We start from the raw sequence: 14,120 nt of genomic DNA, 5'->3' as shown, positions 1-14,120 counted from the left end.
TGAATGTAAACTCTTTTATACACAAAACAGACTTTTTCTACTGTGTGACCATTCAAACATGCCTTGGCTTAGAGGGACTCTCAGTCCAGAGATGATGTCGTATGCCCTAGACTGGCAGAATCCAAGTCGAACTAAGGATACAGGATAGAAGTAAGCCTATCCAACCCTTCCTACACTAAACGATCTGGAAAAGCTGTGACATGAGGTCAACCAGGCAAAGGAGGAAATCACGTAACGAATGGAGGCTTCCGTTTGTGTCAGAATATCCAGAGCAGTGAAGTGGTTGCCATATTTAATGCCTTGGGTCAATAGGAGATTGTTACAGTCATGCAGCAATACAGAGATCACACATTTCCTCACTACCTAAAATACCATTAGAAGGTAACTTAAACGTTATAAAAGGGAACCGAGAATTTTTTTCGAGGCACATTATTTGGTGAATATTTTGGTTCTACTTAAGAAGACAATGGAGTAAAAAAAAAAAATAGTGGTCTGATCTGAAAACTACAAAGCACTTACCTAAATATGTCTTTCAACGCATTTACTTTTTTGGGTGGATACTTTCTAGCTTGACTGTCATTTAAGACAGCCCTCGCTTATGCTAATGGCCTTCATTTACCTAAATTACAAAAGGAGAAAATGAGAGTTGTCAGAATATAATTTAAAAAGTAATTTTTGCATTTCTCTTTTTAAAAAGAATACTATGTTAAAGATCCATACCAGAGAAACATATTTACTGTCTTATTATAAATTTATTTGAAAAAGATTAACTAAAGCAAATCATCTGCCAAAATTATACTCTAGCAAGGTAGTTAACACTTTCTGCTATCTAAATATAGGACTTGGCTCTAGTCAGAGGGATTTACGTTAAAGCTCTCTGACATAACACAAAATTTATAGAAACTGAACATAATGTCTTTATTGAATTAATAAAAAATGTAGAGGTTTTTGCACCCAGTCAGAGTATAAGACAATTACAATTAGTGCTTTTCCCTTATGAAAGCAAGACGTACAACAAGAAACGTTTAATACATGCTTAGCAACCAACATACCTGCACTGAAACACAGCCCTGCAATTTAAGTTGGAGCTGAATCATGTCCACGTCAGCAGAAGAGCAAAGCTTTTGCAGCTCTGCAGTTTTATCTTTTATTTCATCAGTGGCAACATCAATTGGCTTTAAATGAATCTGCTGTTCATAGTTTATAGCGATCCTCTTCTTCACATATGAAAATGAGTTTGAAGCTATGAAAGATTAAGATTGACAAATGAGTTTTTAAGATAGCAAATCAAACAGCCAAATTAAAACAAAAATCTACTGTGCTTAATTCTCCCCATATTTTCTCTGGAAAATCCCTTAGAAACCAAATAGGTGCCGTATTACTTCAGGACTGAAGGAGAAATTCTCTCTGAGACGACTCAGACTAAGCATGAATTACATAATTATATATGGGAAAGGAATGGTTTATAACATAGCATGTTTGTGCAAGTGAGTGACTGAACAGCGGAACAATAAACCATTAAAACTTCAATTACATTTTCCTGCTGACCAGCTGCTGCCGGTATGTATCAAAAAAGATCATGTCAAACAAAGAAGTTATGCCAAGTCCTACTTACTAGTCAAGATTGTACGGCCTTTGCACTGTTCTTCTATACAACCTTGCTTTTTGCCTGACAATGTATAAGGAGCCTCTAAAACAAATCTGTTGATATTATGGTTTCTTTCAAACTCAGTTTTTCTTTCTGTGAGTTCTTTATCATTAAAGTAGGGCTTCACATAAGTGACTTGGATATGAGCATATTTGGGATCAAGCTCTTTGACATTTACCTGGAAACTAAGAAAGTTTTGTTTTTTATTTAAAACAGAAGGGAAAACGGGGTACATGTAAGCTACTAACACCTCTGAGATCAACTGAGGAACAGTGTCATTGAATACACTGTGAGATGAATACACACTTGGAAGAGGTCTTTGCTCTTTCTTCAAGGATTGTCTCCTTCTGATTATTAAGAAGTTACAGAAGCCTATTTGGAGATTATAGAAATGTAGACAGAAAAAACTGCAATGCTACCACTCAGCAATGACCATCATTTACATTCTCATATATTTCCTTGTAATCTTTTTTTCTACGCATATATATTTATTGACAAACCAGAGATCATGCTGAGCATTTCCTTTTTAAAAAATTTACTTTTACTTCCTTTTATGTTACATTCAATTTCTTTTTTTAAATCTTTATGTATATTTATTTTTTAATTTTTTAAATATCAATTTATTTATTTTAATTGGAGGTTAATTCTTTATAATACTGCACTGATTTTGCCATACATTGACTTGAATCCACCACGGTTGTACATGTGTTCCCCATATATTAAAATGGCTAACTGAACATTTGAATTCCACCTCAAAAAATACCTATTACAGAGAGGATTCTCAGAAGATGGCAGAGCACCAGACATCTATCTCCTTACAGAGACAATAGTTACACCATCATTACCTATCTGATGGAACAATTTTGGAACTCTGGAGTCTGTTGAAGACTTGCAACTTCCAGGGGAAGACTTGGACAGAAAATGACCTTAATTTTGATTTTGTTCAGTTTTAACTCTGGGCATAATGGCAGCAACCCATACCTCATCCCTGAAATACTACGGCAGATAGCTGTGTGCATATTCTTATAACAGCTTGTAGGAGCCAGGATGAACAAAGACCCTGTCTTCCAAATATTGTGAATCTGTGCTATGACTGCTGATTGCTGCTTCTGATCACAGGGGGACAGTCAAGGGGGCTGTGGCCATTTTTATACCACCTCTTCCCTTTGTTGCAATGCCCTCCCACTCTGCCTAAAATGACTTTCAGGGGATTTAACAGACCAGCACCTTTCCTCTCCTCTCCTCTTCATTTTCCTCTCCATCCCCTCTTAGGAGCTGGACATCCAACACTAGACTGTTCAAAGGTAACTGCATAAATGAGGGTGACTAGAAAGTCACTGCACATGCTCAGGGGAAGGCACAGGCTCAGAAAAGATTAGAGAAGACCCCAAATTTATACCTCAGGCTGATTCTTGGGACAGACACAGCTTACAACAATTAAAAACAAAAACAAAACCCAGGAAACTCTGGGACAGGGACAGAATCTGATTTCCAGAAAGATCACAATATTAAATTCAAATGTCCAGTTTTCAACAACAAAAAAATTGCAAGGCATACAAAGAAATAGGAAAGTATGGCCCTTTCAAAACAGAAAAATAAACCAATAGACATTGTCACTGAAAAAAAGTGATAGGAGAGCCCCTAGAAAAAGAGATTAAAACAACAGTATTCATGATCAAAGAACTAAAAGAAGTGGTGGGAAAAGTCAAGGAAATTATGTATCAACAAAATGCCGGTATCAATAAATAGCTAAGAAAATCGAAAAGGAAACCAAAACCTTTTTTTTCAGAGCTGAAAATTACAATAACGGAAATAAAACATCACCAGAGGGATTCAAGGACACATTTCAGCAGGTATAGCCAATGTAAAGATAAGACAATGTCAAAGATGGATCAGAGGAACACAAAGGAAAAAAATTGAAGAGGACAGAGGCTATGGAACCTGAGAAATATCATCCAGCAGGTGAACATGCACACTATGGGAGTCTTTGAAGGAGAACAGAGAGAGAAAGGGGCAGGGAGGCTATCTGAAGAAATAATGGGTGAAAACTCAAATCTTATGAAAGACACAAAACTCAACAAACTCCAAGCAGGGTAACTCAAACAGATCCATGCTGAGACATATGAAAATCAAATGTCAAAAGTCAAAGCCAAAGAGAGAATTTTTTCTTTTTTAAAAAATCAATGTTTTTTAATTGAAGGATAATTACTTTACTATCGCAAAGAGAATTTTGCAAGAAGTGAGAGACAGACTTGTCACATACAAGAAATCCTGAGTAAGAGGGTCAGATTTCTCATCAAAACCTTGGAGGTCAGAAGGCAGTGGACTTTAAAGAAAAAAACAAATCTATTAATCAAGAATTCAATATCTTGCAAAACTGTCCTTAATTGTGAGGGAGAAATTAAGACATTCCCAGATAAAGAAGAGCTGAAGGAGTTCATTACCACTCAGTTCACTTCAGTTACTCAGTCGTATCCTACTCTTTGCCACCCCATGGACTGCACCATGCCAGGCTTCCCTGTTCCTCACCAACTCCCGGAGCTTGCTCAAAATCATGTCCATTGAGTTGGTGATGCCATCCAACCATCTCATCCTTTGTCATCCCCTTCTGCTCCTGGCTTTTCCAATGAATCAGTTCTTTGCATCAGGTGGCCAAAGTATTGGAGTTTCAGCCTCAGCATCAGTCCTTCCAAAGAATATTCAGGGTTGATTTCCATTAGGATGGACTGGTTGGATCTCCTGGCAGTCCAAGGGACTCTCAAGAGCCTTCTCCAGCACCACAGTTTAAAAGCATCAACTGTTCTGTGCTCAGCTTTCTTTATAGTCCAACTCTCACATCCATACATTAATATTGGAAAAACCATAGTTTGACTAGATGGACCTTTGTCAGCAAAGTAATGTCTCTGCTTTTTAATATGCTGTCTAGGTGAGTCATAGCTTTTTTTTTTTTTTTTGTCATAGCTTTTCTTCCAACAAGCAAGTGTCTTTTAATTTCATGGCTACAGTCAGCATCTGCAGTGATTTTGGAGCCCAAGAAAATAAAGCTTGTCACTTTTTCCAATGTTTCCCCATCAATTTGCCATGAAGTAGTGGAACGCGATGCCATGATCTTCATTCTTTGAATGTTGAGTTTTAAGCCAGCTTTTACACCACTAGGCTTGCCCCATATGAAACACCAGAGGGAGTCCTGCTGATCACAATGAAAGAACATCAGACAGTAATTCAAAACTGTATGAAGGTCTTGGTAAAGGTAAATCCATGGGTAATTATAAAATCTAGTATTATCATAACAATAGCAACATATTTCTCTTTTTTGATTGCCACATGATTTGAGAGACTTTACATTAAAATATTATTAGTCTATAGGACTTTCCTGGTGGTCCAGTTGTTAAGAATCCTCCATCCATTGCAGGGGACGTGGGTTCAATCACCAGTAGGGGAACTAAGATCTCACTGCAAGACAACTAAGCCAGGGCACCACAACTAAAAAAGCCCCTGTACCACAACTACTGAACCCATGTACTCTAGAGCCCACGCTCTGCAACAAAAGAAGCAATACACTGCATTAACAGAATGAAGGAAAAGAAAATCACGATCATCTCAAACAATGCAGAAAATGCATTTGACAAAATTAACACTTTTTCATAATGACAACACTCAACAAACTAGGAATACAAGCAATGACTACAATCTGACCAAGGGCCACTGTGGAAAACCCATAGCAAACACTGTATTCAATCATGTGACAGGGATAGAAATTTTCTTAGTAGCTTTTAAAACTTCTCCAAAAAGCCTAAATTCAAAAATTCTTTCTTTTCTTTCCCATTAAATATCTAGATTTCTCCAGAGAAACCTAAGGAAATAGTTGAAGTTAATTATCTGCCTAAGACAAAACATAGAAAAGAAATAAAAAGAGGTCAAGACTGATTTTAACCTTATAAAAAATAAAGTATATGGTAAAACATTCAAGTAGTACATGAGGCTACCCTTGAAAAATAAATGTTTTTCTTCTCTGTAAGACTCTAGTCTATCTCCTTAGGGATAACTATTAACACTTTTGTATCATTCCATCTATGGCTGATTCATACTGAGGTACAGCAAAAAAACCCCACAATATTGTAAAGTAATTATCCTCCTATTAAAATAAGTAAATTAAAAAGCAACTTTGCATCATTCCAGAAATTTCCTAAGCAGACACAAGTGAGTGTATGTAAACATCAGTTTTCACAAATGTAATCATCCTGCCCATAATGTCGGCATCTCACCTTTTTCTCTCAAGAATGTATCTTGGTTGGTTCGTATCAATACTTATACATTTTTTAGGTAGTTTACCTATATCCATTGTGAGGGTAGTACCATTTCATTAACAGTATGGACACAGATTGTTTCCAGGTTTTTGTTATATAAACCTTATAGCAATAAACATCCTAAACGTACATCTTTGTGTACATCTACAAGATAAAATCTTGAATGCAAAATTATTGGATCCAATAAAACATACATTTAAAATACTGGAAAATATTGCCCACTGTTCTTTAACCTGTTTGTGCCCTTAAGCAGATTTAGTTCTTTGGCAAGGGAAAGACTGTTTGAAATTTTAACTTCACACACTAAGAAAGAAGAAGGATTTTAAAAGTAGCAACTGCTTCTTTTCTCTGTTACCTATGAAGAGTGACTGAAATATTGTGTTTACAAAGAGGGTCAGGAGTCCAGCTGCCTGATGGTGGTTTCTCATCAGTGCCTGTTGGCCAGGTTTTCAGAGGCAGCATAATGTAGAAAACTGCATATTCTTCTGCAAGCCTGGCTTTCTAATAACTTTCCATTTGTAGTATCAGTAGTGTGGTAGCAAGCCTAAAACTTGCTGGCTACAAAAGAAATTTCTCTATGGTCTTAATTCAATAAAACAACACAGAAGACGGAAACTGATAAGCAGCAGAGCGGTTTTGCCAAATATTCATAAATTCTGGGCCTGTCAGTATACCTACTTTTAAACGTCCAAGGCATATGTTCAAGGTAAAATCATCTCCATAAGTTGTAGCTAAATTTACAAAGTGAAGAGATCATTTCCATGGTAGAAAATGAAGTGTCTTTACCATCACCAAGGGCTTTTCACTCTGGCAATGCTGCAAGTGTTTTGCAGAGCACCATGCACATCACAGTCACTCCGTACGTATTTCTGGGGCCTGCAGATCTTGCACTGTATTAAAGGTCTTTCCTACCTTAAAAATCAGCTCTCATCCTGAACATGCCCATGGTGACTAAGGACAATCAGTCATTCCCATTGTGCTCTTCCGCAATTCTGTCTATCTGGAACTATGTGTTTCTAAGAAACAGCCTCATTGCTGGAACCTTTCTCATCCTTGCCTTGGCAGGGTCCAGTGGGTATGATCATCTTTAGATCAAGGTATCTCTCCTAAACCTACATCACTGCCAATATAACTACTGAACTAAGGCTATCTTAAGAGTGAAAGGTGTGTCATAAGATGATTTTTCTTTTAAAAATCGCATTTATTTATTTTTATTTTTGGCTGCATTTGATCTTCTTTGCTGCACTGTGTGGGCTCTCTCTCGTTGTAGTGAGCTGGGAGTACTCTCTAGTTGTGGTGTCCAGGATCCAGAGCACAGGCACAGTAGCTTGGCGCACAGGTTTAGGTTCCCCACAGATGTGGAATCCTCCTGGACCAGGGATCAAACCTGTGTCTCCGTCATTGGCAGGCAAACTCTTGCCCACTGGACCACCAGAGAAGTCCCACCTAAGATGATTTTAATCATAAAGTATGAAATTGACACTCATGCGGCACAACAACATTAACAATAATGGCTAACTTCTATTGAGCATGCTAGTTTCTGTTAGTATCAAATGCTTTCTTATATATCAGGAACTCTAATCACTTTCCATACATTGAGTAATTTAATCCCTACAACTATCAAGGATGTATATTGTCACCCTGCTTATTTAACATATATGCAGAGTACACCATGCAAAATTTCAGACAGGATGAAGCACAAGCTGGATGAAGATTGCCAGGAGAAATATCAGTAACCTCAGATATGCAGAGGACACCACCCTTAATGACAGACAGTGAAGAGGAACAAAAGAGCTCGTGATGAAAGTGAAAGAGGAAAGTGATAAAGTTGGCTTAAAACCCAATATTCAAAAAATGAAGATCATGGCATCCTGTCCCACTACTTCATGGCAAATTGATGGGAAAACAATGGAAACAGTGACAGGCTTTATTTTCTTGGGCTCCAAAATCACTGCAGATGGTGACTGCCGCCATGAAATTAAAAGATGCTTGCTCACTGGAAGAAAAGCTATGACCAACCTAGACAGCATATTAAAAAGCAGAGACATTACTTTGCTGACAAAGGTCCATCTAGTGAAAGCTACGGTTTATCCAGTAGTCATGTATGGATGTGAGAGTTGGACTATAAGGAAAGCTGATGCTTTTGAACTGTGGTGCTGGAGAAGACTCTTGAGAGTCCCTTGGACTGCAAGGAGATCCAACCAGTCCATACTAATGCAAATCAACCCTGAATATTCTTTGGAAGGACTGATGCTGAGGCTGAAACTCCAATACTTTGGCCACCTGATGCAAAGAACTGACTCATTGGCAAAGGCCCTGATGCTGGGAAAGATTGAAGGCAGGAGCAGAAGGGGATGACAAACGATGAGATGGTTGGATGGCATCACCGACTCAATGCACATGATTTTGAGCAAGCTCCGGGAGTTGGTGAAGGACAGGGAAGCCTGGCATGGTGCAGTCCATGGGGTTGCAAAGAGTAGGACACGACTGAACTGAACTGAATTCATGCAACACTCTATGAGGAAGGCACTATTATTCAGTTCATTTTACTAATGAGAACAATGAGGCCCAGAGAGGTTAAGTATATTCCCCATGGTCACACAGCTAGTAAGTGGCAGAGAATGGAGATCTGAATCCTTCTCTCTGATTCCAAAGCCCCTGTCCTTTCTTTTAGGATCTGGAAAGACTCTATTTCCCCTTCTTCTCCTCCACCAGCTAAAAAAGGAAAAAGTCAGAAGCAATGTGCCACATCTGGAACTAATAAATAATGATTTCAAAATGCAGGGCATGTTACCTTGTCTGAATCCTGAATTATTTTGACATTCTCTGTACCAAATTTTTCACCATAAAGTTTAACAAGTCTCAGGGAAATCTCTGAGAGGCCGGTGAGATTTGGCTCTTTATAGATGTACTCCTTTCCATCCTCTTCTTCAAAAAAGACTATTATAAAGTTAAACATAGAATACTTTATAAGCATTATGAGCAAATGCAGCATGTAGAGAACATCTACTAAGTAATCTGAAATAATGTATTTGCTAAATTTTACATAATAGTTCTAGAAGCCACGTACATATATTGTACCTGAAATAAATGAGAACGTTCAAACTCACAGTCATATGAGCTTATCATTTGCCTGAAGGTTTTTACACTCAATTTTTCATCACTTGCCTACTTACCTGATTTTTATTTGAAAACTTTCAGTACTAGGTATTAAAGAAACATTTAAGAAGCCTGACTGAAAATGAAACTGAAGGAAATGTTCAAATCTTATATGCTATCCTCTGCCCTCGTGGACTAAATATGGAAACCAAAGTGAACATTACACTCAGAAAAGTGTCACACCTGCTGTTGGGACAGGTGCTTTACCCAGACAGAACCCTAGAACCAGTAACTGCTGCTATGGTAACCTAATAATTCAAGGTGAATGTTTAAAAAGGCAAGCAACTTTTGAACTAAAGTATACTTACTTGGCCATAAAAGGCAACTCTGAAGAAGGTGCCTAAAAGTCTTTTCTTTGTGTGCGTAACTTCCAAAATTTTTGTGTAAGCTCCATGAAGAGTTCTATAAACTTGAGTAAGTTTCCGAAAATATGAGAATTAACAAATTAGCTTTATCTTTTGGTTAGTTATGAAATGTCTACAATAAATGCATAAGGGGAAAAAAGCAACACCATTTCCTTTTCAAAATGGTTTTGGTGGGGTCATTTGCAGTCCCTTCTCCCATGGTCACAGAAAAAATGCCTCAACAAGTTTAGGTGAGAGGGTAGAGCTTAAAATGGTCAAATAACACTATAATTCTAAATATCATGCTTCATGTCATTCATATCTCAATGGTAGTATATACATTAAAAGTACTGTGTTATTGACTACTTTTATCTTCATGTCTGAATTATTGTAGCTGAAAAAGAAGCAAAATGGTGTGCTTGAGCCCTAAAGTGGAAAGATGGGAATAAACGATCATGCAAACACTTTAGAAACGGAAAGTAAAATGCAGACACAAAAAAACCAGTAAAAGCCTGAGTGAGGAATGCTTTTATAACAAGTTCACAGACACTTCCAAAAAATATATTCTTCTACACACTCAGAAAAGGGAATGTACTATGTAAAAAACATTATCTAGAATGTGAAAAGACACCATACAGACCAGGAGAAAATGTTAGCAAATCACATATCTGATGTTTTCTTATCCAAAAAATATAAGGAACTCTCATAGTTCAACAACACGATGACAAACAACCCAATTTAAACGTGAGCAAAGATTGGGATGACCCAGAGAGATGATATGGGGTGGGTGGTGGGAGGGAGTTTCAGGGTTGGGAACACATGTACACCTGTGGTGGATTCATGTCTATGTATGGCAAAACCAATACAGTATTGAAGTGAAAAAAAATATATATATAAAAAAAAAAGTGAAGAAAGGACCTGAATAGACATGTCTCCAGAGACTATATAAAAATGGCCAACAAAGACATGAAAAGCTGTTCAAAATCATTAATCATTAAGGAAATAGAAAGCAAAACCACAATGTTACACCATTTCACATTCACTAGGATGCCACATTCACTAGGTTCTAAAAAGAACCCCCAAACACAACTGCCAATCAGATCTGCTGGTAGGAAGATAAAAGGGACAACAATTAGGTGGTTTCTCAAAAGTTAATAGAATTACTCTGTGACTCAGCAATTCCCCTCTTAGGTATTTTTCCAAGATAAACAAAAACATGCCCACACAGAAACTTATAATAACTGTTTAGAACAGCACTGTTTCTAACAGCCCAAATGCGGAAAAACCCAAACATACAAACAAATTTTGATGTAGCCATACCATGGAATATCATTCAGCCATGAAAAAGGAATCAAGTTCTGATATAGGTTACAACTTGAATGAACCTCGAAATATTATGCTAAGTAAAAGAAGCCAGACACAAAAGGTCACATCTTGCATTCATCTTTTTTATGACACGTCCAGAACAGGCAAATCCATAGACGGAAAGCGGATTAGTGGTCACCGGTGGGGTGAGGGAGGGGGTGAAGAGTGATTCCTGGAAGGAGATTGAGTTTTACATCGGATGATGAAAATGTTTTGAAACTAGAGACAGGTGGTTGGAGCATAATATTAAGACTGCACTAAATGCCACTGAACTGCAAACTAGAAAACGGTTCACTGTATGCTGGTGAATTTCATTTCAATGCTAAAAGGGGAGCCCAGAAGCAGATGTTCTTTCTTTCACATTCTTTCCATACTGTCTTCTGCAGCTGAAGTCAATTTGAGGGAAGCTTTCCTTCCTTAATGGCTGCTGTGGCTGAGACTCTTCAGCCCACCCTATAAGGAACACTGAAAAATTACTTCATCCCATGCAGGATGGTTCGGAATCTATTCAGACCCTTGCCTCTCTACAAGGAAATAGGAATAGCTCCCCAATAGAATCTATTGTTTCCTTTAATGTGTAGGGAATATATATTTTTCTTTTATCCCTATTAGTCAAGTGAGTAGCAAAATGTTCTCTGGGTTTCTAATAACTTGGTCTTCAACCTAAGAGTAAGAGAGTAGGTACTTTGGAACTTTTACAAAGGTTCTTAGGAGGCAATGCTTTGACAGAAAGAGCAATGCCAATTCTTGTCTTGTCTCATAAGCTATTGTTTGTCATCAGCAGGACATAGATTTCATTACTTAACTCACTTTTTAATATAATCACTTGAAATCCACTATGACTTTTAAGGCATGTCCCCATATACAGCAAAAGCAGGGCAAAGAGTAGGAAGACCCAGAACCCAGGAAGAAAAAGTGAGTTTGATAAGAGCCAATGTGGAGAAGAGATTAGAACACTACACAGATAACATTAAATGTATTTTTTCACTCTTGGACCCTTAAACAATGAAAGACTACTTGCTACATATGTTTAAGGATAAATTGCTTTGCTTTTAAAAATGGCTAAGTCTTAAAGCACCCCTTTCCAGCATAGCAGGGGTAAAAAATTATGATACAGACTCAGATTTTTGAATATAAAAAGTTCTGTTGCGTGCTGGTGGTAACAGCCGTACTACTGTTCTTTAGTAATTCCCCTTGATCAAAGATTTATGTGGCAGACAAAACTGGAAAAGCTCCTCAGTTCATTTCAGTTCAGTTCAGTCGCTCAGTCATGTCCGACTCTTTGTGACCCCATGAATCGCAGCATGCCAGGCATCACTGTTCATCACCTCCTCCCGGAGTTCACTCAGACTCACATCCATCAAGTCCGTAATGCCATCCAGCCATCTCATCCTCGGTCGTCCCCTTCTCCTCCTGCCCCTAATCCCTCCCAGCATCAGAGTCCTTTCCAATGAGTCAACACTTCTCATGAGGTGGCCAAAGTACTGGAGTTTCAGCTTTAGCATCATTCCTTCCAAAGAAATCCCAGGGCTGATCTCCTTCAGAATGGACTGGTTGGATCTCCTTGCAGTCCAAGGGACTCTCAAGAGTCTTCTCCAACACCACAGTTCGAAAGCATCAATTCTTCAGCGCTCAGCCTTCTTCACAGTCCAACTCTCACATCCATACATGACCAGAGGAGAAACCATAGCCTTGACTAGATGGACCTTAGTTGGCAAAGTAATGTCTCTGCTTTTTAATATACTATAAGTTGGTCATAACTTTTCTTCCAAGGAGTAAGCGTCTTTTAATTTCATGGCTGCAGTCACCATCTGCAGTGATTTTGGAGCCCCCAAAAATAAAGTCAGACATGTTTCCACTGTTTCCCCATCTATTTCCCATGAAGTGATGGGACCGGATGCCATGATCTTCGTTTTCTGAATGTTGAGCTTTAAGTCAACTTTTCCGCTCTCCTCTTTCACTTTCATCAAGAGGCTTTTTAAAAAGCTCCTCTTCACTTTCTGCCTTAAGGGTGGTGTCATCTGCATATCTGAGGTGATTGATATTTCTCCCGGCAATCTTGATTCCGGCTTGTGTTTCTTCCAGTCCAGCGTTTCTCATGATGTACTCGGCATGGAAGTTAAATCAGCAGAGTGACAATATACAGCCTTGACGTACTCCTTTTCCTATTTGGAACCAGTCTGTTGTTCCATGTCCAGTTCTAACTGTTGCTTCCTGACCTGCATACAAGTTGCTCAAGAGGCAGGTTAGGTGTTCTGGTATTCCCATCCCTCTCAGAATTTTCCACAGTTTATTGTGATCCACACAGTCAAAGGCTTTGGCATAGTCAATAAAGCAGAAATAGATGTTTTTCTGGAACTCTCTTGCTTTTTCCATGATCCAGCGGATGTTGGCAATTTGATCTCTGGTTCCTCTGCCTTTCCTAAAACCAGCTTGAACATCAGGGAGTTCGCGGTTCACGTATTGCTGAAGTCTGCCTTGGAGAATTTTGAGCATTACTTTACTAGCATGTGAGATGAGTGCAATTGTGCAGTAGTTTGAGCATTCTTTGGCATTGCCTTTCTTTGGGATTGGACTGAAAACTGACCTTTTCCAGTCCTGTGGCCACTGCTGAGTTTTCCAAATTTGCTGGCATATTGAGTGCAGCACTTTCACAGTATCATCTTTCAGGATTTGAAATAGCTCCACTGGAATTCCATCACCTCCACTAGCTTTGTTTGTAGTGATGCTTTCTAAGGCCCACTTGACTTCACATTCCAAGATGTCTGGCTCTAGATGAGTGATCACATCATTATGATTATCTGGGTCGTGAAGATCTTTTTTGTACAATTCTTCCATGTATTCTTGCCAGCTCTTCTAATATCTTCTGCTTTTGTTAGGTCCATACCATTTCTGTCCTTTATCGAGCCCATCTTTGCATGAAATAAAAGGGTAATTCCTAGTAACTTATTATCTCCGCTACTGTCATCTGCTAGCAACTTTAGTCTCACCATTAAATTGGAAAGCATAGAATTACACCTATATCTCTTCCCAGACATCATGGAAATCCAGTAACTTTTTGCTTTTAGTGAGGACAACATGGATTATTCTCTGCCATGAGTGGAGAAGGGGAGATTGCTAGTAAAAATGCTGTAGGAACAACTGGCATAATGTTAATTCTAATACATATTTTAAACATTGCATCCTTAATTTCATTTGGAAAATTTAAATGAATATAAGGAAGGACTTTAATTTTAGTGCATTTCAGTGTTTTTTAAAGATAGCAACTTAAGACCAAAATAAAATATATAGGTAAAT

The 14,120-nt window shown here is 38.2% G+C and overlaps 1 protein-coding gene across 1 annotated transcript in view; it reads right to left on the bottom strand.

The window, feature by feature from the left end:
- The window catches only part of LOC138071583 (dedicator of cytokinesis protein 11-like), a 41,504-nt gene that overhangs the window by 7,971 nt on the left and 19,413 nt on the right, over positions 1–14,120 (bottom strand). Inside the window, 6 exon segments of the mRNA XM_068963098.1 lie at positions 520–609; positions 1,045–1,243; positions 1,616–1,826; positions 8,750–8,895; positions 9,419–9,523; positions 11,252–11,264. Coding sequence (XP_068819199.1) covers positions 520–609; positions 1,045–1,243; positions 1,616–1,826; positions 8,750–8,895; positions 9,419–9,523; positions 11,252–11,264 — 764 coding nt within the window.

Source organism: Capricornis sumatraensis, chromosome X (assembly GCF_032405125.1).
Source record: "Capricornis sumatraensis isolate serow.1 chromosome X, serow.2, whole genome shotgun sequence".
Classification (NCBI taxonomy): Eukaryota; Metazoa; Chordata; class Mammalia; order Artiodactyla; family Bovidae; genus Capricornis; species Capricornis sumatraensis.
This window is presented reverse-complemented; position numbering and strand designations above follow the sequence as displayed.